This window comes from Lissotriton vulgaris, chromosome 4_1, assembly GCF_964263255.1.
Source record: "Lissotriton vulgaris chromosome 4_1, aLisVul1.2, whole genome shotgun sequence".
NCBI lineage: Eukaryota > Metazoa > Chordata > Amphibia > Caudata > Salamandridae > Lissotriton > Lissotriton vulgaris.
The window spans coordinates 1,358,292,194-1,358,317,508 of NC_141691.1; the positions used below are offsets into that span (position 1 = coordinate 1,358,292,194).

At 48.4% G+C, this 25,315-nt stretch overlaps 1 protein-coding gene across 5 annotated transcripts in view; it reads left to right on the forward strand.

Annotated features, from left to right (window-relative positions):
* The window catches only part of MYOM1 (myomesin 1), a 736,755-nt gene that overhangs the window by 77,567 nt on the left and 633,873 nt on the right, over positions 1 to 25,315 (forward strand). For 3 of the 5 annotated variants that reach the window (XM_086965593.1, XM_086965594.1, XM_086965596.1), the window contains exons 2-3: positions 896 to 1,053; positions 17,090 to 17,260. In XM_086965593.1, coding sequence (XP_086821719.1) covers positions 923 to 1,053; positions 17,090 to 17,260 — 302 coding nt within the window. In that variant the 5' untranslated portion in view covers positions 896 to 922. The remainder of the gene's footprint in view (positions 1 to 895; positions 1,054 to 17,089; positions 17,261 to 25,315) is intronic. The other 2 variants (XM_086965595.1, XM_086965598.1) reach the window with 1 other exon arrangement.

The window sequence follows — 25,315 nt, forward strand, 5'->3', positions numbered from 1 at the left end:
TTCTTTTGCTCTTACATTTACCTCCTTGAACCCTTTCTTCATTTTCTGATACTAAAAAAATACTCTCACATTTACTTTGCTATTTTTATTTTTGATGAAACAAAAAACGTTATATAAAAAATCATAATTTAATTAAAAAATCACAACAAATCAACAAAGATTTAGCCCATAAATTGGACTCCTTTCCACAAATCAAACTTCATACACACATACCTTAAAATTAACTATTAATTAAATAATCAAAGAGTACTTATCTGCCCAAGAAGCAGCAAAAAAAAGAGGTAGAAGATGGCTGGTGTCAGTACCTTATGGGACATTAGTGTTCTTTTTAATTGTTTGGTGTTAAGGGTCTATTCTAAAGGTCTTTAAAGTGCTGCTCAGAAGTGATGAATAAAAGTATTATTCATAATGCTAGCCTCCTGTCTTGCCTTAAAATCCTGATCATACCCATTTGCAACAATGAAGTGTCGTGTTAATACAGCATACAGAGTTCTGATAATAGCTGTGTTTAAAAATGCATTGTGCTTTTTTTTAAATTAAAGTCTTGTTAACCTTTAGGCGCTCTCTGAAGAAGTCCTCATTTAGACCAGGCTTCTTAGTTAAACATTATGGAATAAATAGGTATTAAAGTATGATAACAGGGTCTGTTGAGCACTAGTTCAGCCGAGTACCCCTCAGTCTGTGTTATATATAAGAAGTTGTTGATTTGCCTAATGTATTGGTGCTTGATAGATCACAAATCCCTTCATCCGCTTCCATTTTGCTGTCATATTAGTCATCCAAATAAATTGTGAGATGTCAAACATTTTGAGGTGATTCTTACTTTGTTCTTTGGATTGCTGATGACTATATCATTTTATAAATGTGTATCCTTTTTTTTCCTTTTCTTATTCAGTGCACGTAGTGGTGCGAGGTACCCAGAATGTCCTTACCCTTCTACCAGAAGAAACTTGAGCACTATGACCGCGCTTATCGTGCTGCGGAGCTGAAGTCTACTATGAGCCACTACCAAAAAGAAGAGAAACGCAGTTCTTCAGCTCAAAGCACTCACGGGTAGGAAATAGTTCACGTTTTTCTCTATGAGTTGTGTAGATACGTTGTCTGCCTTTCTAAGGTCTCTTGCTCACCAGATACCAACACAGTTAAGATTGTTTGTAGCTCAGATATATCTGTTTAATGTGCTGGAAGCAGCTAGTGTTGTTGAGGCGGTACTTAATTCCTTTAAACAATGATAGTTGTTTATTAACCATACACATGAGGAAGCTAAGTGTAGGAGTCTAAAAAGAAGAAGTGACCACCTTCTTTCTGATTAATACGTTTGCAGAATCCATCCACAGTTCTTTGGCTGTTGCCTACATGTTCTTGTCAGGCGTGTATCAAGTTATTATTTCATGTAAGTGTTGTGCCAGAGCAGGCGAGGATATGCTGAAGGTTGGGGCCACCCTGGTTTATTTTACAGCCACAATAACCAGACAGAAGACAGCATTCTGAAATTCTTGTTACCAGGACCAGATTTATCCACTGGCTAACTGTACACTCTAAAATAATTCTCTACACCCACAACATGATATCCAGTCTTCAGATGCCAGTGATTTCAAATGTTTCATAAAGGTGGGCTTATTTTTCAAAGGTTCAGTGGTATCTCATTTTAGATGTTGGGTACTTGGGCCTCTAAAGATCATAGAGAAATATCTCCTTTTAGAAGATCGTTTAAACCTTAGAACTTTCAAGAGTTGTGCATCCACTGATGGGGTGATAGTTGGACTGGTTTCATGGGAAATAAAATAACTTGCTAGCCTTTGAGACATTGTGCTGCGCCAGCTCCAAATCTAACCACTCTTTGGTGCTGTCTGCAGTCTGAAGAATGACAATGAGAATCTTTGAAAAGCAACAATAGAGCGCATCATAAGGATCTATCCTTGAATTAATATTGCGATAATATACCCATTATTACAAGGCATACTGGAATATGCTGGCGTTCTAGGCTGCTTTTATTTGGGATGAAGACATGTTAGTCTCAAGAAATACCCATGTTTATGCCATCCATGTCAAGGTTAGATCTGAAAAAGGCCTACAACCCATAAACGATTAAAGGGTCGAGTTTGACTTTCAGCTGAGTGTCCTAAGCATTTGACTGTATTTTGATTGGAAGCATACAAGAGGAAGGCCGCAATGAACATTAACAGTGATAGAGGCCACACTTAGGGGATCCTAAAGGAAAGTATAATCTGTGCCATCTGAATTTGATCCACCCTTGCTTACTGTAAAGAAGTTAATGAATCATCAGAGTCCTGTCTTCACCACTGCTGACTATGGCCCTCATGTCCAATAAGACAACTGGTCCACAGTATCATTGGCTGCAGGCAGGTTTTGGGAGGCCACATTTCTACTATCCATCATCGATGGCAGTGGCGCTCAGCTGTCACTCAGAAAAGAACTGGACTAGTAGCCTTCCAGTGTATTGTGTTGCACCAGAAAAGCCTGCATCTGGATATTCAGCATTTCCCAGTACCTCTGCTTGAATAGGTCTATTGGTGGGGTGTGTGAAACTGAGCAGAACAGTTTGGCGGTGCTTGGATTCATAGGTCTGGATCAACTGAGTCTGAAGAGAATCTGCCCCACAAAAACGATACCATTCAACACAATATGGTGATTGCACTCTCATGTCAAGACTGCTATTGATGATGATGAAGTGCTCTTCCTGATGCTCTGTCCAGAGTCATGCAGATGTCATCCAGGGCCGAGTTAAGGGCAGTTTCCATGCTGTTGGGTCTGCAACCAGACTAAGTGGTGTCGAGGAGTTGGTGGTCATTGAGGTATTTGGTGAGGCATCTGTTGATGATTTTCTTTAAGATCTTGGGAGATTGGTCTGTAGTTGATGAGCTTTGGAGGGTCAGTGGAGGGTTTTTCAGCAAAGGGAGGACCTCTGGGAATGTCTCTGAAGAGGTGGAGGCATTCAAAATGGATGTGAACATGGCGCTTATGGTTTGCAGTCCTGGAATAGGTGTGGTGGAGGCTTGGGGCCAATTGGGCCCTTGAGTGGATGGGCTTCATGGTGGTCAACGCACCAGACACTCACCTTATATGACCTGCTTCTTAGCCTCCCCTATACCAGCCATGCACCCTTAGGGGCTGTCTTGTTCCAAGATTGCTAAGCGGTTAGTTGAAGACATGGTGCAGTGATTTGCATGTACTCTGAAGATCACAGGTTCCAGTCATGATGGGACAGAACCTTAGTCTGAGGCCCCCAGTAAGTGAGATGTCCCCAAGTAAGTTGACCAACAGTTCCAGTTCTAAACCCAGGAGACAAGCTTACCTTCCTGGAGATAGAAAGCACACTTTCTTAACTCAGAGACACTGTCCGCTTCTTTTTCAGGTTACCAGGAACCCTGAGTATCCTTTGCCATTGCTTTGTTTTTCTATTGAATACCTGGGTTGTAGATTTGGAGAATGCACTATCACCCAGGAGGGTATCCAAGCGCTGAGCAGGTGTTAGTGTAGGCAAAACTAGGGCTTAATGGGACTACTCAAAAAGCCAGGTCTTCAGGTTCTTGTGGAATTCAAGAAGTGAGGAGAGGCCTGTTCTGTGTAGCAGCATGCCGTTCTGTGCTTTAAGATTCATGTAGAAGGCTTGACCACCAGATTTTGTGTGCTGTATGTGCGGGATGTGTGCAAATAGGAGTCTGGCCAAGCGGAGGTGTCTGGAAGGTTTGTGAAAGCAGATTGTTGAGATGTGCTGGGCACTGTTATGTAGTGCCTTGAAAGTGTGGGTGAGGAGTTTAAATTGTGCTTGTGTATGTATTGGGAGCCAGTGGAGCTCATAGAGATGTGATGTGATGTGAGAGCAGTGTGAGAGGTTGAGAGTGATTCTGGTCTCTAAGTTCAGAATGGTCTGCACCCTTCTCATGTATTTTTTGTTGATCTCCACAACCTGGCATAGAGGATGTTTCCTTAGTCCAGTTCGCTTGTGACAAGGGTGTGCATGACAGTTTTATGGGTGCTGATTGGGAGCCACTTGAAAATCTTCCTCAGCCTCTTCAGGTTATGGAAGCATGAGGCTGTGATTCTGTTGACTTGCACTCTCATGTCAAGTCTGCTATTGATGATGATGAACTGCTCTTCCTGATGCTCTGTCCAGAGTCATGCAGATGTCATCCAGGGCAGAGTTAAGGGCAGTTTCCATGCTGTTGGGTCTGCAACCAGACTAAGTGGTATCGAGGAGTTGGTGGTCATTGAGGTATTTGGTGAGGCACCTGTTGATGATTTTCTTTAAGATATTGGGAGATTGGTCTGTAGTTGATGAGCTTTGGAGGGTCAGTGGAGGGTTTTTCAGCAAAGGGAGGACCTCTGGGAATGTCTCTGAAGAGGTGGAGGCATTCAAAATGGATGTGAACATGGCGCTTATGGTTTGCAGTCCTGGAATAGGCGTGGTGGAGGCTTGGGGCCAATTGGGCCCTTGGGTGGATGGGCTTCATGGTGGTTTCTTCTGGGGTGATTATAGGTCATCTTTGGATAAGATTGGGAGGCTTTGGCGAGGTCTGTCGGGTCCGGTTGTGGGTTGAAGTTGCTGTAAATGGTTGAGATGTTGTTGCTGAAGAATTGTGGGAGATTGTTGCAGAGGTCCTATCACGGTGTGATCAAGTTATCAACTTGCAACAAAGTTACCCTGTCAGGCAAATTGTAAGCCTCCTTTTTGCTGTGTATTGATGGCATTCGACTGGTGGTTGAAATGATTGCTTATGCACCCTGCCGATACCCATGAACTTTCCTTGTCTGCGTCGATGGGCACTATGCTTTTGTGCCAGTGTTTCTGATCCTGAACAGTATATGGTGTGCATTGCCATGAAACTCGATTTATTACCGTGTTGTATTGTGCATCTTGTCATATTGTTATATCCAATACCTTCAAATGTATTCATATATTTCTGAGTTATTTTTAAATTCCTGTGCATCCATCATGGGTCCTTAGCTGTCAGAGTAGAAAGAGTGACTAGTTACTCAGAAACAAATAAACAGAAACAGATAAACGTGGGCAAGCAAAGCAGGCAGTGAGTTCTTTCACGCTGGGTTTGGAATTAATGCAGCGCTGCCAACTGAATGTATGAACATGTTGTAGCTGGTAAAGGTCAGGCTTGCTGCTGTGAGTGATGCTACTGGCACAAGAAGAGTCCGTTCACCCTCGACCTCGTGCTTGCAGATCACTGTCATTTTCAAGAGCACCACACAGTGTGGAAGGTTAGGAAATCAAATATTTGTTAACCCCACTTCGGTAATTGAAGGGACTAAAGAAAGAACGCATTACATCTGCGAAACCCTGTCTTTATTGACGCGACCCATATCTAAAAAAAATAACTAATTGTGCAATGGATGGAAAACTGCTCATCTGCCCACTTGACTGAAATGGACATCCATCACCTTGTTGTTGCAGGTGATGTCCCATGCTCACTGTGGCTTAATACTCAAACTACACACAATGGGCGAGCCCCAAAATCAGTCTGGGGTTGCTTGTGGTCCCAGCTGGAGGGTTACTCACCTGGCAGTTTGGTACAGAGTATTCCCATTAGAAGCAGGGTCAATACTGATTTGCATAAGGTGGGGACTTTGTCTGGAATGTCATGGAGCGCGAAGAACGATGGAATGGAATGCAGCCCCAAGCAGTAGCTGAGAGTAATTAAAGCATTCAGTCCATCACCTTGTTGTCGTCATACATTTCACCAGACTCAAAAATGCCAATAGTTAGTAAAAAAAACACAATGGAAATAGGCATAAAGGTGAATGCTTTTACTCAAATGATCACAAAAACAATCTTAAAAAACTAATTTTACCCAGATGAGGGCTTGGCCAACTGTGAAAGAATATGACAGCTAGGCTCTGAGCTCCCAGCCGAGTCTGCCCGCATAGTAGGCAACCCTGAGAATGAATTGCGCCCGCCATAGCTTAAAAGAGGATGCCGCTGCTGCCATAGCCTCTAATTCACTGGCGTTCGAGAAACAGAGGAATTGCCCTGATTGAGTCTGAGGCGCAAGGCGGGCCTTGATCCGTCTCCAAAGATGACAGCCACATACCACCAAGAATTGCTGCCTATGTGTGTGTCTCAGCACGCCTAAAGGGAACCTCCCCCCACTCCTGAAGCTGCCGAAGGCCCCCCACCCCACTGGGGGAGCTTGCTTGGGCACAGAGCACAAGGTAGGCAGTGGCCGATCACCAATGGAGGCGAGGGGAGGGAGGAGCTGGGCTCTCTGTGAGACCCCCCAGAATGAGGGGCCCTTCCGGTCCTAATGTTTGGTAGGAACACTAACACATCGGTCCACACAAAATTGCTAGCAATTGCACTGAGGTGCTGACAAACTACGGTGCGGAAAACTGGGAAAGACCCCTAAATGTCCGACACTTTCACTGGTCAGAGGAATGCATCACTGCCCGGTAGCTGGTTGAGTGGAAGGAGTCAAACACCAGCAGCACCCACCTCAAGTGCATCCTACTCAACACCCGCTCCGTCCACAGACACGCCATCGAACGCTGGAACCTCCTAGACACCACTGCCCCTGACGTTGCCTTCCTCACAGAGACCTGGATGAACGCCTCTTCAGCTCCCGACATCGCCATCGCTATCCCAGAGGGCTACAAGATCGTCCGGAGGGACCGCAACGCCAACCAGATGGGAGGAGGCATCGCCATCATCCACAGGAACACCATCCGTCTCACGACCAGCACCGACAACACCCTGACCACCGCCGAACATCTGCATTTCCAGATTCACACCGACCCGAATACCACCCTCAGAGGCACCCTGATCTACCGACCTCCGGGACCACGCACCCAATTCAGCGAGGACATCGCCGACTTCGTCAGCCCGCATGCCCTCCCCTCCGCTGACTACATCCTCCTGGGGGACCTCAACTTCCACCTGGAGAACAACAACGACCGCAACACCAGCACCCTGCTCGACAACCTCGCCAATCTTGGACTCAAGCAGCTGGTGTCCACCCCCACCCACCTCGCCGGACACACACTCGACGCAGTCTTCTCCTCCAGCACAGACATCGACTTCAGCCAAGCCACAGAGCTTCAATGGACGGACCACAGCTGCGTCCACTTCACCTTCAAGAGAACGACGACCCACCACCACCAGCATCAGGCCGCCCGCAGAAGCTGGAACAAGATCACAGCAGACCAGCTCGCCACTTCCCTGAGCCAGCACCCTCCCGCCAGCTCAGCGAACCCCAGCCAGGCCGCCGACAACCTCACGAAGTGGATCAGCAACTGCGCGGACGAACTCGCCCCGCTGAGGACCCCGCCCAGCAGATCTGGAAGCAAGAAAGCCCCGTGGCTCACCGACGAACTCAAGAGCTCCAAGAAGAACTGCCGAGCCCTAAAGAAAGTCTGGAGAAGGGAACCTACACCAGACAACAGGACCACCCTCAAGCTGGCCACCCGGAAGCACCACCAGCTGATCCGCGCCGCCAAGAAAACTGCTTTCAAGGACCGGCTGGACAACAACGCACACAACTGCAAGGAACTCTTCAACATCGTGAAAGAGCTATCCAACCCCAGCGCAGGAAACAACGACATCACCCCATCGCAAGACCTCTGCAACTCCCTCGCTTCATACTTCCACAACAAGATCGCGGACATACACAACAGCTTCAACAACCAACCAACGCACACCAAGACCGAACAACCACCCCCCACCACCACCCTCCACGCCTGGACCCCGATCAGCACCGAAGACACCATCCGCACGATGAACTCCATCCACTCCGGATCACCGACTGACCCCTGCCCTCACCACGTCTTCAACAAGGCTGACGCTGTCATCGCACCCCACCTGTGAGACATCATCAACACATCCTTCGACACCGCCACCTTCCCTGAGAGCTGGAAGCACGCCGAACTCAGCGCTCTTCTCAAGAAACCCACAGCGGACCCCACCGAACTCAAGAACTACCGCCCCATCTCGCTCCTCCCGTTTCCAGCCAAAGTCATCGAGAAGACCGTCAACAAGCAGATGGCCGCCTTCCTCGAGACGAATGGATCCCTCGACCCCTCACAGTCCGGCTTCCGAGCCAATCACAGCACCGAGACCGCCCTCATCGCCGCCACCGATGACATCCGAGCCCTGATGGACAACGGAGAAACAGCGGCCCTCATCCTCCTAGACCTCTCCGCGGCTTTCGACACTGTCTGCCACGCACCCTAGTACAGCGCCTCAGCAACGTCGGAATCCAGGACAAGGCGCTGGAATGGATCATCTCCTTCCTCGACGGAAGAACACAGAGAGTCCGTCTATCACCGTACAAGTCAGAGGCCACCGAAGTCATCTGCGGCGTCCCTCAAGGATCCTCTCTGAGCCCCACCCTCTTCAACGTCTACATGAGCCCCCTCGCGGCCATCGCACGCCAGCACAACCTCAACATAATCTCCGACGACACCCAGCTGATCCTCTCCCTGACCAACGACCCCGCCACCGCCAGAGCCAACCTGCACGAAGGGATGAAAGAGGTAGCCGAGTGGATGACGACCAGCCGCCTGAAACTGAACTCGGACAAGACGGAGGTCCTCATCCTGGGCTGCTCACCCTCCGCCTGGGACGACTCCTGGTGGCCTCCCGCCCTGGGCACCGCACCCAAACCGACAGACCATGCACGCAACCTGGGCTTCATCCTGGACTCCTCCCTCTCCATGACCAGGCAAGTCAACAACGTCTCCTCGGCGTGCTTCAACATCCTTCGCATGCTACGGAAGATCTTCTGGTGGATCCCCACCGAGACCAGGAAGACCGTCACCCAGGCCCTCGTCACCAGCCGACTGGACTACGGCAACGCCCTCTACGCCGGTACCACCGCCAAGCTCCAGAAGAGACTCCAGCGGATCCAGAACGCCTCAGCCAGACTCATCCTCGACATCCCACGAACCAGCCACATCTCCGGACATCTGAGAGACCTTCACTGGCTCCCCGTCAACAAAAGAATCACCTTCCGCCTCCTCACCCACGCACACAAAGCCCTACACGACCAAGGCCCGAGCTACCTCAACAGCCGAGTCAACTTCTACGCTCCCAAACGCCACCTCCGATCAGCCAACCACGCCCTCGCCGACGTCCCCCGCATCCGAAGAGCGACTACAGGATGAAGGTCCTTCTCCTACCTGGCCGCCAAGACCTGGAACTCCCTCCCGACCGACCTGCGCCGGACCCAAGACCACCTCTCCTTCAGGAAGAAGCTGAAGACCTGGCTGTTCGAGCAGTAGCGGCACCCCCCCCCCCCCCCCCCCCCCCCAGCGCCTTGAGACCCTACGGGTATGTAGCGCGCTCTATAAATGTCATTGATTGATTGATTGATTGGGATGCTCACCATAGGGGACTGTTATATGAACAGTGCACTGCACAGTTTCACAGACCTGATGAGTGAGGAGGTCCTACAGGGCTCTTTCCTGCCATATGGGACACTTGTGAGCATGGTACTGGCCATTTCGGTCAAGGGTCGGACAGAGCCCCAATTAGACGATAGCCGCCAGCTTTTGCTCACGTTTGGATGCGGGAGGTAACTGGTCTTCTTATTTTACAAGACTATCATTTCAATGTCAATGGCACCTATGAATAGGGCCCAGATATACTTGGAGGATACATTGGGACAAGAACTGATGGCCAGGGAATGGAAATCGACCCTACAACACACGCTCCATGTTTCCAGAAATACCAGGTTCAAATATACCCAAGTAAACTACCTCCACGCCACATAACTTACGCAAAACAGACTGAACGTCATAACAGGCACTACAGACAAGGCATGCCCCTGATGCTCCATGACTGATGCAGGATTCATGCACATGGTTTAGGACTTCCCGACTATCTCTACCTACTGGGGTCAAGTGACACTAGAACTGGCAGAGGAAGGAGAAATTTATAAAGTGGGCCGCAATTGAAGGGTATGCCCTGACAATGGAAGAGCAATGGGGTCTAAGGCATAAATCTGTAGCTGATGACTGGGTGACACATATTGCCAACCTTACTGGGCATAAGGGAGAGACACCAGAATCACATTACTCCATGTCAAATACTACACAGATCACCAATATACACACGCAGCAAGAAGTAGATCACTGAAATAGGACTACTAGATGGGGAAGTGTGGAGATCTTGCGAGACGTAAGGGAGGTGACTAGTACTAATGATCTAGAGGGGTACCGACTGGGGAGGGCTAGCTCCTACGTTTTTGTTATTCTAAATTACAATCACCAAACTCCTGCTCTGAATCTTGACCCGACACACTTGGTCAAAAAAGATGTTATTGCTGGAAATGATATGGATTGAACATGACTTATGGAGGAATTTACAAGTAAAGAATGACGCACCATAAAAGGCTTCAATATCGCATGTGTCACGAAAAATCGAAACAAGCATTAACATTAGTGTTTTTTAGTTCAAAAATAAACAAGCATTAGCATAGCCAATATGTCTCGCCTTCAGGACCTTATAAGTGTTTAGTTATCCAGCACAATACACTTGGTGCAACAACATCAACTGTTGCATGGCTAAACACTTATAAGGTCCCAAAGGCGAGACCTATTGGCTATGCTAATGCTTATTTATTTTGGAACTAAAAAACACTAATGTTAATTTTTATACAATTTATAATCGACAACAAAAGTCATCTGCCGGAACCCGGGATCAAAACGGACCTACAGATCTTCAGTCTAATGTTCTCCCAACTGAGCTATTTCGACTGATTAGTCCATTGAATCCTCTTCTGATATCAGTAAAACAACTACACACATCCTATCGGACAGTTATTGATCAGGAGGTTACAGCTTTCCAGACATATTGATCGGCAGGAAGGACCGGAAACGTAAGTTGCTATTTTGAGTTCGATGCTCCTTGTTTTCTTCCCAATTATCAGAGCTTCACCAAAAATCAGCAAACAAAACAAAAAATAGAGCAGGCTACACTTAAAGCTGTAAATACTTTTGTTCTTTAAAAAACCTCGGGTGTATAGAAAGAAGTGAAAAGCTTACGCCATCCTCTGAAAGCCCGAGCGCAGTTAGCAAAGTGAAATATGATTCTAGAGTCCAGAAATGTGTATTATAACACAAGAGTTTTTAAATGTGACAGGTGCCGATCGTGGGCTTAAAGGTTTTCAAATGAAGAGAAAGCAAATCTATTTGTAGGGAAATTATATCACATGAACACGACAAAGCATTTGAAAAACGAAAAGGCAGCCCGCATGAGTTAGCTTTAGCCAACAAGCGCGCGTGTGAAAGCTCATTAGAAGCAAAAACAAGCCCGCCCGTGGTGCGTGCGTGCGCAGTCTGCTGCATTTGGCAGCACATACTTGTACTTGAAGCGTGCCCCTGCTCGCCCCCGCAAAGTGGATGCCGCTACAAGCACGAGTGTGTGCTTCCAAAAACAGCAGAGCGACGGCTAAAGATCCTCCTAAGCAGCGCATGCGAGCTGCGTAGGCGAGACCTAAAAAAAGGAGTATTTGTATAATGCGATTTTTAAAACATTGTTTAACTTTCCACAGATGGCACAAACCCATCGAAACACAACTATCAGGGCACAACACTGCAAAGTTCCACTCACTGTGTTGCACTACTCAATAATATTAAGCAAGAAAGAAGGGGTGGAAAAGGTGTGTTACACGTGACTATGTAGTGACCATTACCCAAACAATCATGTATCTAGGCACAATATCAATCACAATGTTTGTGTTAGGCATCCACTTCATACTGCCAGGAGGATATAAAGTCGACATACAGAGCTAGGTGATTAATAATCGACCTTCCTCTGTCAGTGACTTGAAATTACTTTTATACAGCTAAAATATAAGCATCATATGTGATAACTAGCAGCCGGTCCCGACCTTGTCCGGGAGCAATCAGGCTTCCCCGACCCCCGCCTGCCCCGACATTGTCCAGCATTTGTGGCCCCCGTCCGCCCCGTCCCCTGCCTGCCCCGACCCCCGCCTTTCCCCGACATTGTCCCCGGGAGCCTTAAAAAGGCGACATATGATAGTCACAGCAGTACACTATAAGGTAAAACCGTCTCACTGTATTGCAGCTATTACTCCAGCCTTTGCCTAGAATTTACCATTTCCATGTGTTTAAAGTGGGGATAAACCGAACCAGATTTCCTGGCTTTCCTTCGGGCTGCTTGCTTTCCCCGTCCCCGCCCGCCCCGTCCCCCGCCTGCCCCGACCCCCGCCTGCACCGACATTGTTCCCCGGAGCCTTAAAAGGCGACATATGATAGTCACAGCAGTGCGCTTCGGGCTGTTTGCTTTCCCCGTCCACATGAAAAGTACCACGAAAAGAGGGCACATTTAAACACGGCTCCGAGTTTGACGGATCACTTTCGCCTGTGGGGTCTCTTTGAGCGGGGTTTACCCTTGACGGAGCTCGGCGTGCCGAGATTCCAGCATGGTAACATAATGCCCGCGTGTCAACCTAAACACTTAAAGGTGAAACGCTGAAATGCTGGCGCTCTGCAGTTCAACTTCCTGAGCTGTGTTTGAGGTAAAAGTAATGAGCGTGATCGTGGTAGTTTGGAGCCTTACATCACCCCGTCCCCCCGCCTGCCCCGACCCCCGCTGCCTTACCTCAGCCGCCGCTCCTCAGTCCACCGTTTGTCGCCGCTCGTCACTGCTCCTCCCCCGTGCCATGTCCGCCGCTCCTGGACGCCGCTCCTCCCCGTGCTCCTGACGTCAGCACGCAGATCGCGGCCGGCGCTACTTCGAGGGGACTACTTTTTTTATAATGTACATTTTTTAAATATAATGTATTTTTTTAACTTTATATAGCCTATGCCCATCTGCACACCCTGAGGATTCCAACAATGTATCGGGTGTGTGGATTGGCGCTGTGGTTCCCGAGTTTACCCGCCTCAAAGCCTGAAAGTTCTTCCTTTATAATAGTAGTATAGATGAATAAAATGAATTGAACAAATAATCCAAGTAAAACACAACTCTGGAGTTTAATATATAATGTCAAGACAAGTTGCCTAGTAAAATAACTTTAATTACCACCTAGTGCCAGACCTAAAAACAGCATGGCATTCACTACGGTGAAATGTATCTATTGACTAATTTATATCCATACATACAATGGCATCTATTAATTCACATCTACATGTAATCAGAGTGCTCCTATATTATATAAACAGCAGTGGTGTCTCAGACAGGGTATTGTAGCTAGGCCTGAGCGGTGAACTCTGCTCTGTTCGCAGAGTTTGCTGAGTTTTCCACCAGCCGCGTTGCGTCCATTGAGGTGTAGCCCCACCCGTGGACGCACCGCGCTTCAAGCACTGTCAGTATATTAGGCACACAAGTTATTAAATAGTATCTCTCACATGCGTGACGTCCTCGCTGAGAATGGTGCGGCCACCGGGACACGCCGACACAATCGCAGTGCGCTAGGGGTGGGGCTGGGCTGCTGCAGCTTGAGTGACAGTCCACACTCAGCTGCAGCAGTAGTGCGCATGTGCATTTTTGGGCTCTCACCAGCCCAAGCATGCGCGTACTATACCTTCCTCAATAAGAGTGGGACCCAAGGGTGCTGTTTCATACAGCAGCCAGGGCCGCAGCCTCTGTGGTCAAAAGGGCGGATAGTAACTGTGCCCCCTAACCAATCCTGGCGCTGCATGCAGCACCAGGATTGGTTGGTCCGCCACGCAGAAGGGCAGGCAATCCGTTATAGGATGCCTCGCGTCGGTGGTGCAGCCGCACTTTCTATGGCCACTTTCTATGTTGTTGGAGTCGGACTAGTGTGCGCCTGTTGAGTCGACGACGTGTAGGTGTAGTCAGTCACTCACTACTATGACACTAGTCAGTGTAGACTAGGACAGGAGAATAGAGAGATGAGATCCACCGACCGACCACATTCCTGCGAAATTTTTTTACAGTAAGAGACGCACTTCACTCACTCGCTCTCGTGACTCGGCGTTACAGTAAAGTGGCTGGCAGTGGCTCGGGTTAATAAGGGATTGGATTGGATTGTGTATTTATAATGTCAAAAATCATGTGCAGATTCAGATTGCAGAACAGTGTGTAAAAACGACACGAGTCGATAGACACTGAGACACAGTCGTTGTCATCGACGTTTTTAATCCAGTGTCCAGGAGGTAGGTACTGGACGGGTAGGTATACTCTTACAGTACAGAGCATGCAGGTATTTGGCCACGGGTAGACATGATCTAACAGAACAGATGTTACACCACACAAGATGCTGCATCTGTGAAAGTAAGTCTTCCCAGTCTAGGTATCACATTCATGTGGCAGTGAAATGACATGAAAGATTACTTGATGGCACACATGTGAGATGTAATGAATATGTCAGTAGAATAACGTATATTATTTAACAGGGTCAGTCTGGTGTTTTGAATTTGTGATACCCCCAACCCCCGCTCATAGACCAAATGCTGCCTGCTGGAGTAACAATAATATTAAAATGGACCTGTCTGTATTTTTTAATATTGACTGTGATGGGTTTACACCACACCACTTTCAAAAGTCACCAGCCACAACTGTTTTCCACACTCCGCGGAGCATGCAGAATTCTGAAAAACTCTATTCCGCAGAGCAGAATTTTTTCTTTTCTCACCAACATTAAGTTGTTGAGCAAGGAAATCCAGTGCTAGATCACCGCCCAGTGAGATTTCCCAAGCCGGGCGGTCGCGGATGGTCGCGACTGCTCGTGTTTAGAAACCTTCCCTTCGTGTTGAGTAAGCTGCTGCTAGAGTAGAACATCTACTAGAGTGGCAGAAAGGAGCAATGACCTCGGGGGCTGCACATGGTTCAGTCCCCGCTGATTTTCCAGCACGGGAAAAACACTCATCGCTGACAATCAGTGCAAAAGGTGTGACCTAATGCACTCTGCCACTTGCAGAACTCGGCATAGAGCGGCAGAGTTTTTTGGTCACTTCGTGAAATTCCACATAGCGGAACTCTCCTCCCAGACTTAATTGTAGCCTCACCCTTCATTCATAGTGACTAACCTCATTGGCTACATAACATTCTATACTGGAAGTAAATCGTACGTATTATATAATAAGGATTTATCAGGTTTTAAATATAAGTTCTCTTCCATACTGTTGTCGCAAATTCACTGAAGTGTGAGTTGGAAAAAAAGGCCTGCTTTTATGGCTGACCTCTCACAGGATTAGGGCCCAATTTATATGTAGGTGGTATGAAAATTCTGTTGCAATGGCGATGGAGTATACATTCCACCAATATGAAGGTTCACCTACCCAATTTAAAATGCGGGCAGACCTTCGGTTTGGCTGTAGCGGTAACCACTTGGTCACAGCCATAGCCAAACCTCTCCAACGTAGTAAGGGCCATGTAAGAAATGGCTACATCTCCGCCCGCCCAATCAGGATAGGTGGACATGTAAAGAAAATTCTGTCTGTCGCAGCCAGGTAAACCCCGGTGCAGAGGGACAGTAAAAATCAAATAATAGTTCCCCCACCATTGGAGAGGACTCCAATATCGAGGAGAGCATTACTGGTTTTACTTTAAAAAAGAAAAGCCATTTGGGGATTTTCTTTTTGAAAATAAAAAAGAATACAGCTTGGTGCAGGGTTACATCATGCTAACACAGCCCTGCACCATCGGATTGCATTCACAGGAACTACCCTGATGGCAGTTTCTGCTGATGCTTTATAAATGACCTCCAGCTTGGCAGTCATTTATAAATTTGGAGGTTGGGACCTCCACCAGGCTAATAGAGGTAGTTACTCCGTCACCCTGGTGGAATAGAGGCCCAACTAGCAAAATATAAATGAGACCCTTAATCCCTTAGAAGCAATACATCCTCTGGCACAGCTGGTCCCCTCCTCTTAGAGCCTAGGCAACAGAGCATGAATTCCTCCTTTTCCAATATTATGGGTAGATTCAAAGACCAATGAGTCACAACTGTGACTCAATTTGGCATCTTCCACAATCAGGTCATTAATTCTGGCTTCTCTTCATGGAATACTCCATTACTAAACAACAATCTTTACTAATTACATTTGTCAAACCGGAAGATTCCTTTCTACTCATCACAAAGTCACCATCCGTGCTATTTGTCCGTGCATTGTTATCACATGCAGCATCTTCTGTCACTCAGTCTCTGCAACTAACAGAAAACATCTCAATCAATATTTCTACTCACCTGTAAAAACCATCCTGCCACCCATAAACCTTGTTAAGCCTATGTTTTCTCCAATGTTTTCTTTCTAGCTGAGTTATTAGTTGAGTTTTGCTGTCATATATGAAGCGACTTATTTTTAAGGTCTCTGGAATCTTCTGTATTTATGTAGATATGTTTGTGGAGCCCACACCTAGGTATAAAGCCGTGGCATGCTGTACGAAATAGGACGATGCAGAGCGTGAAAAGAGGGAGGCGATCCAATGCAGAAGGATGTGTTACAGCTAATTTAGTCGGATTTCAGTGGGATTCAGGTTGAGGATCAGTAAATGTGAATGGGCCTGAGGGTGGAAGTGGCTAGCAACTGTGGGAGGAAGTGTGGTGGAGGGTACATTTATAGATATGTTCTTTAGTAGGGGAGCCTAACAGTAAGTAGACACCTGAAATTAATCAGGTAGTACATAGAGTTTAATTTGGATTATGGTGGAAAACATGAGTCACTGTATATTGATGGTGCACCCACCCACCCATCCAAATTCACAGATTCTTATCCCTTTTAGCTTTGGAGGTACCATAGGCTTTCCACCATTCCCCTAACGAATCTGCCACTGTGCAGCCAGGTCTTAGTGATGGTCAATCCCCTTAAATAGGGTAGACGACTGTCACAAGATTTCTGTGCCCAGGGCCACCATGCAAGTTATGGCAGTACTGGGCAGGTATATCATTTAATGATCTCAGTTCACAGATGGAACAATCCATTTGTGTCAGGGCCATTGTCTTTTTATTTTTTAAAAACATGCTTTTGGAAAACAGAATACTTAGCTAAATTGACTAAAGCAACATGTGTCCCTAGTTAATGTTACCCAATTTGATAGTACAGTCTCATCTACTTTATGAAGGAAATACTTTGCAATCTGACAACACCTACTGTTATCCATTTTAATATTAAATCTCATCTGCTTTAGTGTGATCACTTCTGGAGACCAGTGGTGCGAGGTACCCAGAATGTCATTACCCTTCTACCAGAAGAAACATGAGCACTATGACCGTGCTTATCGCAATAAGGAGCTGAAGTCTACTATGAGCCACTACCAAAAAGAAGAGAAACGCAGTTCTTCAGCTCACAGCAGTCACGGGTAGGAAATAGCTCACTTTTTTCTTTGTGATTTGTTTAGATACAATGTCTGGCTTTCTAACATCTCTTGGTCAACAGACACATCAAACATCTAAGTATGTTAGCAGCTCGGGCCGTTGCTTGGGAGGCCAAGATGGCGGTCGAGCCTTCAGGAAGATCCCATCGCCCGAGAGTGACCGTCACCATTCTACCTAACAACAACATACCTCCTGAACGTCGGGGCTTCAGGGCTCCTTGCAAGGCACTGGGGTGCCAGGTGAGCCTGCCCCAGTCCGGGGGCCATCAGACAGTCAGCGGGGAGGATCCCTATCCTGGTGATAGCCCACTACATGATGGGCGGGTGAGGCCCGGGGCTCGGCGGCAGCTGAATGGTGAATTGCTGCAACCGGAGTGGGCCTGGATGTGAGAGATGGCCCATAGAGAGCACGTGCCTGCGGAGCGGTTGGAGGCCATCCCCCTTTGGTGATTCGTGGTGGGGGGCCTCCGGGCACGTTTTGACTGTCGCAGAGCCTGGTGAAGCCGCGCTGAGGAGAGGTGATGGCGCAGCAGAAAGCACAGGCAGCAGAAGGCAAAGGCCACCGGTTTCCTGTCTGGGCAGAGGATCTTGTGCTTCCTCCTTCTCTTCTTCAACCCTTTTCCTGCTTTCCCCCATCTCCAGCCAAAGCGGATATAACCTGCAGTGCAGACGATTGAGTGGGCCTGAGGGAGCACAGCGCTGCGGGCCTGCTGAATTTGGCCCCCCGGACCTGCACTGCCTGCGACAGAGCGGATCTAGCTGGTGGTGAGCTAAGGCGTAAGAAGCAGACAGCGACACTGGCAGTGGTGAGACATATTACTGCCAGTTAATGAGGCAGCAGGGGAGCATAGACCCCAGCTCACCTGGATCGTGTGGGGCGAGGAGTTTATCTCCCCCCTTCTTGGGTCTTGGGGAGTCCTGACTGGGCCTTACACTTGTGGTGCTCCTGACTTGCTTTGGTGCCTGCAGTAACTGTGAGAGCTGCTAGCAGTTTGTGTGGGAACCCCAGGTGTGTTACTGAGGTGGAGGTGGGCTGTCACTGAGCTGTTGCCGGGGAGTTGGGGGCTCTGGTGATGGGGAGCCCGGACTGATGGCCTGAACTGGGACCAGCTGCATACCACTGCCACCAATGGACTGCTATCACTTGGTTCATGCCTCCCCTGGGGCCCCCTCCCCTCTTCTTAGCATTACGTTTTCTTTTGACCTGCTCTCTGTAGCCTTAGCGGCTTGGGGTCCTTACCTTTTCCCCGGAGCCGCCTTGGGCTCTTCCACTGGAGGGGGTCTTGCTTCCTACTTATCTGCTTCTCCGGATCCTGACTGTGAAGATTTGGGAGTGAGAAGAAGCCCCCGCAAACACCATCATAATGAAGATGGACCAATATACGGTTCCGCTGACTGCACCCCGCGAGCAGGCTTGACTTATCAGATGGATTCCTCGAGGCAGCAAGGGGCTCCGGACCTGGATCTCTCCCTACTGTGCCAGAACCTATGCAATGTGGTGGAAAGGACCACAGAGGTCGAAAACCTCATCTCCTCTGCTGAGGATGACATATTTTCCCTCAAGAGTCAGATGTCCATGCTGAGTTCCTCGATGTCCTCCCTGACGGAGAGAGCAGAGCAACCGAAAATAGGGCTAGAGGCAATAATGATCGACTTATTGGTCTACCCGAGTCTGTGGGACAGAAATGCCAAGCCAGAGTGTCGGAGGACTGGTTCCTGGTTCAAGCAGTGGATGTTGGAAAATATACTGTCCTCCTTCTTTCTCAATGAACGAGCACATCGCTCCTTGGTGCCGAGCCCCCCACCAGGGGCTTCCCCATGGCCTGTGATCCCGTGGCTGCTAAACTTTAAAGACCGAGACACTGTACTCCAAGAGGCATGCACCCATCCTGATCTGCAAATTACAGATTCTAGGATTCTGGTATTTCCGGACTACACACAAAGGTAGTGCAGCAGCAGCAGCAGCTCTCCTTTGCCGAAGTGAAGCAAAAGCTCCTGGCCTTACACCACCTCGGCTATATTCTATTGTTTCCTGTTTTCTTTCAGTCTTGCACCTTTTTCTTTGATACACTGAAGCAGGCCTGGGAGTGAGCGACGGAGGGCTGGTTGCTGCAATGCCCCCCCCTGAACAACACCGAGTGGGGGTACAAAGGAGTGCACTGGATCACTTCCACATCATCAACGAAGGGGAGGGGGCGTCCCGGATAGCCCAGATCGGATGTGGCTGAGACCCTCTCGGATACTCCACTGGTTTTTCACTCTCCAGAAGTGGAACTGGGCTCATCTCAACTTTCTGGTCTGCTTGACCTGGATCTTTCCTTTCCAGTTACAATGCTGGTCTTGTTGCTGGGAGCTGGCAAGGGGTGTATGCCTGGGAGGATGAATGTGTTTGCTTGCTCTCACCTCCTGGGATAACCTGGGGTAAAGTGTGGGGAAAGAGGATGTTGGGAGAGGGTTGTTTTGTTGAGCTTCTGAGCCTAGTTTATCTTTCTGACGGTTTTTTCTTACCAGTGTTTTTCCTTTCTAGGTCCATAGCGGCAGCTAGGCTTGTAATAATGGCTTGCTTGGAAAGGCATGGCATCCTAGATCATTGGGGTCTCCTGTCTGATCCAGCAGGGTAGGGAATCCGCTTGATTTAATCGGCTGTGTCATGGCCCTCCTCGGATACCTGCATTTAGCGTTCTGCCTTGTTACCATATATTACATGCCACAGGCCAATGGTAATTCTTCTGCAGGAGACCCATTTATTAGGAACGAAGTGCCCCTTTTTAGGCTGGTTCGGCTATGACAGGGTTTATCACTCAGGTTTTACGCGTGACTCTGAGGAGTCACGAAACTGCTCCACAAATCTCTTCCCATGGCTGTTACAGCGCATCATACTGATGCCCAGGGCTGTTACGTGTGCATTGATGGCTGGTTGGAAGTGTGGCACTGTAGTTGTATATCCTGTTACGTCCCACCGCCTCTGCTGCTGCTGCACCCTTCCCTGCAGTCGCTGAGATCCTTTATCCTGACTCTCCCTCAGGGCGTCACAATGATTGGAGGGCTCTTTAATGTGCTTCCAGTTCCAGTCTTGGATGCCTCCTCTGCCCCTTACACTGCCAGGTGTAACTAAACAGTCTACTTGTCTTTGTGGGCAGATTCGCTGGGCCTGCGTGATGCCTGGCGCTCCTGACATCCTCCTCAACGGGCATACACCCACCAAACTGCAACGCATGCTGCGGAATCCCGCATAGACTTGATGTGGCTATCGGACGCAGATCTTCTCTCAGTTCAAGCGGTGCGCATCCTTCCACTTGGTATATCCGATTAAGTTCAGTTGATACTGTCATGGGGAACTCAGCCCAGTGTCTTGCGAGTGGCCTGGAGATTCAATGCATGACACTCACAGACTGCTGCATGTGAGACCTTTGTTGAGGAAGAATTGTGTCAGTTCTTTGAGCTCAATGAAGGTTTGGTAGCATGGGCAGTGACGCTAGGAGCAGCTAGTAAGACATCCTTGAGAGGCCACATTAAAGGTCACATTCGGCAGGCTGAGGCAGGCTGAGTCTGGTGCACCTGACCAGCTTGGAAAACCAGATAGTACGAATGGAAGAGGCTCTTCACCACTGAGATACTGAGCACTCGCGTCGCCTGCTGGCCATTGCCCATACTAAACTACGGCAGGCTTCCTTGAAAGAGGCCAAACATTGCTGGAGGGCCTCCACTAAGAGGGTGTATGCTTCCGGCGACAAATCAGGCAAACTGTTGTACAAGCTGGCCAACTGCAGGGTTTCTTGCCAAGTGATTCCGGTGATTCAGGACTCCTTGGGTCATCCCCTAGAGGAGCTTCCAGTAATTGTCCAGACCTTTGACAACTTTCATCGAGGGCTATGCTCGCGGTGTCTTCGGCCACCAGCGGTTTACATACTATATCATTACCGACTATACCCAGTGTCCTGGCCTAGGAACTGGACCAAGCCTTAACGCTTGAGGAAGTGATTGCTGCAGTGTCGGGGATGCAGTCCGGTAAAACGGCTGGCCCAGAAGCCCATTGAATATTACAAACACTTTTGTGGGATCCTATGTCCCCATCTTTTGAATCTTTATACCACCACACTGGAGCAGAGGTCCTTTCCACAAGATATGGACTGTGCTACCATAGTCATCCTGCCCAAGGAAGGTCTCTCTAGGGACTAATGTTCCACTTATCGTCTGATTTCGTTGGTCAACACTGACATCAAGATGTATGCAAAGGTGCTAGCTGAGTGACCTAGTCATGCCTGCTTTATCTCGCTCAGCTGGATCAGTGCGGATTCATGTCGGGCCGTAGTACATGTCACTGTATCAGGAGGGTCCATCTAGAGCTATCCCGGGCGTCAGAGCTCAATGGCACTCTTGCCCTCTTGTTAGTTAATTGTACTAAAGCCTTCAATACTGTGTCATGGGCCTTCATGGAGGGAGTTCTTCGGCGGGCTGGCATAGGGGAGGAGTTCTGTCATGTGGATCTGCTTCTCTACCACTCTCCGACTGCTCAGGTCCAGGTGAAGGGGGTCCTATCTCCTGCGAAAGGCACAAAACAGGGGTGCCCACTGTCCGCATTGCTTTTTGTGTTGATGTTAGAACCGCTGGCACAGCTGAGATTCTGTGATGCTCAGATCTCGGGCTGGCTTTGGGGGGACAGGTCTTGAAGACCATGTGGCGCTCCATGCAGATGGCATGCTCCTGCTTTTATGAGATCAGGGACATTCAGGGGCGCGCTGCATGACACTCCTTTGGCTGTATGGTGAAGCCTTCGGGCTTCAGGTTAATGAAGGCAAATCATGTTTAGTAGAGGTAAAGAGTGACGCTCTAGGGCGGGTCTGACGTCCCAACATCCCCACTCAACATAACTCCTTTAAATACTTAGGGATACATGTGTAGCCTATTCCAGATCTGCCCTGGGCCCTCAAGTTTCGGGGACTAGACCGGCGGCTTGATCAAGATCTTGGCCGTTAGGCCGCGTTGTCAGTGAACCCTATGGGGCAGATAGCTGATTTCAAAATTGTGTGCCTCTCTCGCTATTTGTATGTATTGGGTGATTACCCAAATGGCATTCCCCATTAGTGGTTTCGCTCTATGACCGCTAAAATGACTAACTTTGTGTGGGCTGGGGGTCGGCATAAAGTAGCGTTCTACTCTTTGCACAAATCTCCTTTTGATGGTGGCCTGGGGTTATTGGATCTGTATCTATACTATTTGATAACGCATATGGTGCAGATTAACGACTGGTTCACTGGGGGATGGGATGATCCAGCATATCGGTTGGAAATATATTCACTGGTAATAGGTGGCTTGCACTTTTTCGGAGTACAGTGTCTTCGTGCACACCAGTATCCCTTACCTAATGGAGGGCGGCCCTCCGCCTTCCTAGGTGTGACCGGCACCTCACTGGCATGACCCCTCTCCAGTGCGGAACATGGCTTGGGCAGCTTTTTAGGCAGGACAGTTTTCTGCAGTGGGATCGCATTGAGATCTCTTACTTGGGAGATGTCTACTGAGGTTGAATCATTCTGTCCTTTCAGGTAATAAAAGAGAAATACTCCCTGTCTAACTTGCAGTTCCTTTGGTACCTCCAACTGCACCATGCCTTGCTGGCTCATGAACATCTAAGTGAGTCTCTGCCGGAATACAATCCGTTGGAGGCGAAGCTCTTCCTGGGGCGGCTGGGTAAACAGCTACTTTGGTGGTTTTCCGCTCCTCAGTAATCCACGACCCGGATGGACTCGAAAGGGTCAGGTGTCGGCGAGTGCCCTGGGTGGGAGATCTGGATGAAGATGACTGGAAGAAGGCCTGTATGGTGCCTAGGGAAGTGGTTATCTCGGTGCAGCTGTGTATGGTAGAGTTCAACTACCTGCACGCAACATACCTTACTCTGAGGCGCTTACAATCTGTACGTTCTGATGCGCGAGCAGTGTGCACGCACTACGCACTCCCTGTGCCAGATATCTTTCATGTTGCTTTGGAATGCCATACGCTGAGACCCTTTTGGGAGGAGGTGGGTCGCATGCTATCCGCTGTCTCGGACCGCCACTTTGAGTTGACGCCCTGTGTAGCATTGCTGAGGCTTATGTAGGAAGTGGGGGTCCTAGGGCTGAGCATGCCTTTCTGGGGAAAGCTTGTTTATCTGTCAAGCAGGACATTGCCTGGGTCTGGAAACGACAACAGCCGCCGACGGTGAGAGGGTGGCGTGTAGGGGTGGACTGGAGCGCACATTAGGATAAGACGATTTTTGAGGCCCGTGGCTGTCTGAAGAAACATGAACTTATATGGGGGAAATTGTGTGCTTATTATGGTTTATCAGTATGATGGTGCACTGTAGAGTGCTATTGATATCTGAGACTGCTGTCATGCCCTGCTTGTACATTGACCAAATCGTATACCGTGCTATGCTTTATTTTGCCGCAAAAATTTCAATTAGTTATTTAAAAAAGTATGATAGCAGCTCAGATACATTTGTTCCATGCCCTGGAAGCAGGGCCGGCTTTAGGCATGTGCAAGCTGTGCACCTGCACAGGGCCACCAAACCCCAGGGGCCACCACACCAATATATATCCTCAATATAATAATCCTTTGAGGATGGATACATATTCGCGTGGCGGCCCCTGGCAGGTATTTGGCGGCCTTCGGCTCTGTTCCACTTCCAAACACCCTAACCCCCGCCCTCTTCACTGGCCTCAGCGCTCCGCCCCGCCCAGACCCCCTCTTCCGGGGCCCCCTACCTACGCTCCCTGCCCAGGGCCTCCATGAGCCTAGAGCCGCCCCTGCTGGAAGTGAATAGTACTGTTGATGCAGTGCTTGAGTGGCTTAACAGCCTTAGTTGACTTAACATCTTTAGTTGTTTATGCCCTATACACATGAGGACGCCAAGAGTACGAGTCCAAAAAGAATAATTGACCACCTTCTTTCCGATTAACAAGTTGGCGGTTTCCATTCACGGTCCTTTGGTTGCTGCTTCATGTTCTTGTCAGGCGTGTAGCAGACGAGGATACGCTGACATTGGGGCGTGGCTGTGTTATTTTAAAGCCACAATAACCAGACAGCATTCGGAACCACTTGTTACCAGGATCAGATTTACCCACTGGCTAACTGTACACCCTTAAATATTTCTCAATACCCACAACATTATATCCAGACTTTAGGGTCAATGTATACCCCGGGGCATCAGAATGCTGCGATTTCAAATGTTTCATAAAGGAACAGGTGGGCTTATTTTTCAAAGGTTCTGTGGTATCTCATTTTGGATGTTAGCTACTTGGGTCTCTAAAAATCATAGAGAAATATCTCCTTTTAGAAGACAGTAAAAGCCTAAGAACTTTCAGGTGTGCATCCACTGATGGGGTGGTAGTGGGAGGGGGACTGTAGGTTTCATGGGAAATAAAATAACTTGCTAGCCTTTGAGACACGGTGCTGTGCCAGCCCCAAATCGAACCCCTGTTTGACGTTGTGTGCAGTCTGAAGAATAACAATGAGGATCTTTGGAAAGCACAGGAGAGTGCATCATAGGGACCGAGCCTTGAATTAATGGCTCAGTCTTGTCAACCACATGTCTTGTATTTCTGAAGATTCAATATAGCATTTTAAAAGGTGAATGCCTAACAAATACTGAAGGTAAATAGAAAAAAGCAAAGTTTTACTATATTGCATAAACATTAAAATATTCTGATAAAGAGAGTTGTGAGTGAATATGCTTACCAGCTTCGTAAGGGCGTGCCACGGGAACTAAAGTCAAAAATAAAGGAACCCGATAAAAGCAATGGTGGAATCCTGGCCCGATAGCAATCATGGAATTCAGGAAGCAAGAGATAGAGAAAGCACAGCAACTAATACCAATACATAACCCAGAAGCAAGATCAGACAACCGTTCAGCAAACAATACCAAATTGTAATCCAGGTAATTGTCCAGAATTTAAGCATGAAGGTCAGGGAACAGAGGGAACTAAGAAGGGAACAAATGAACAAAGGTGTGGGATGCAGCAACGCTGAAAGACAAGCGGGTATGGAAAAGATGGCAAGTACCTC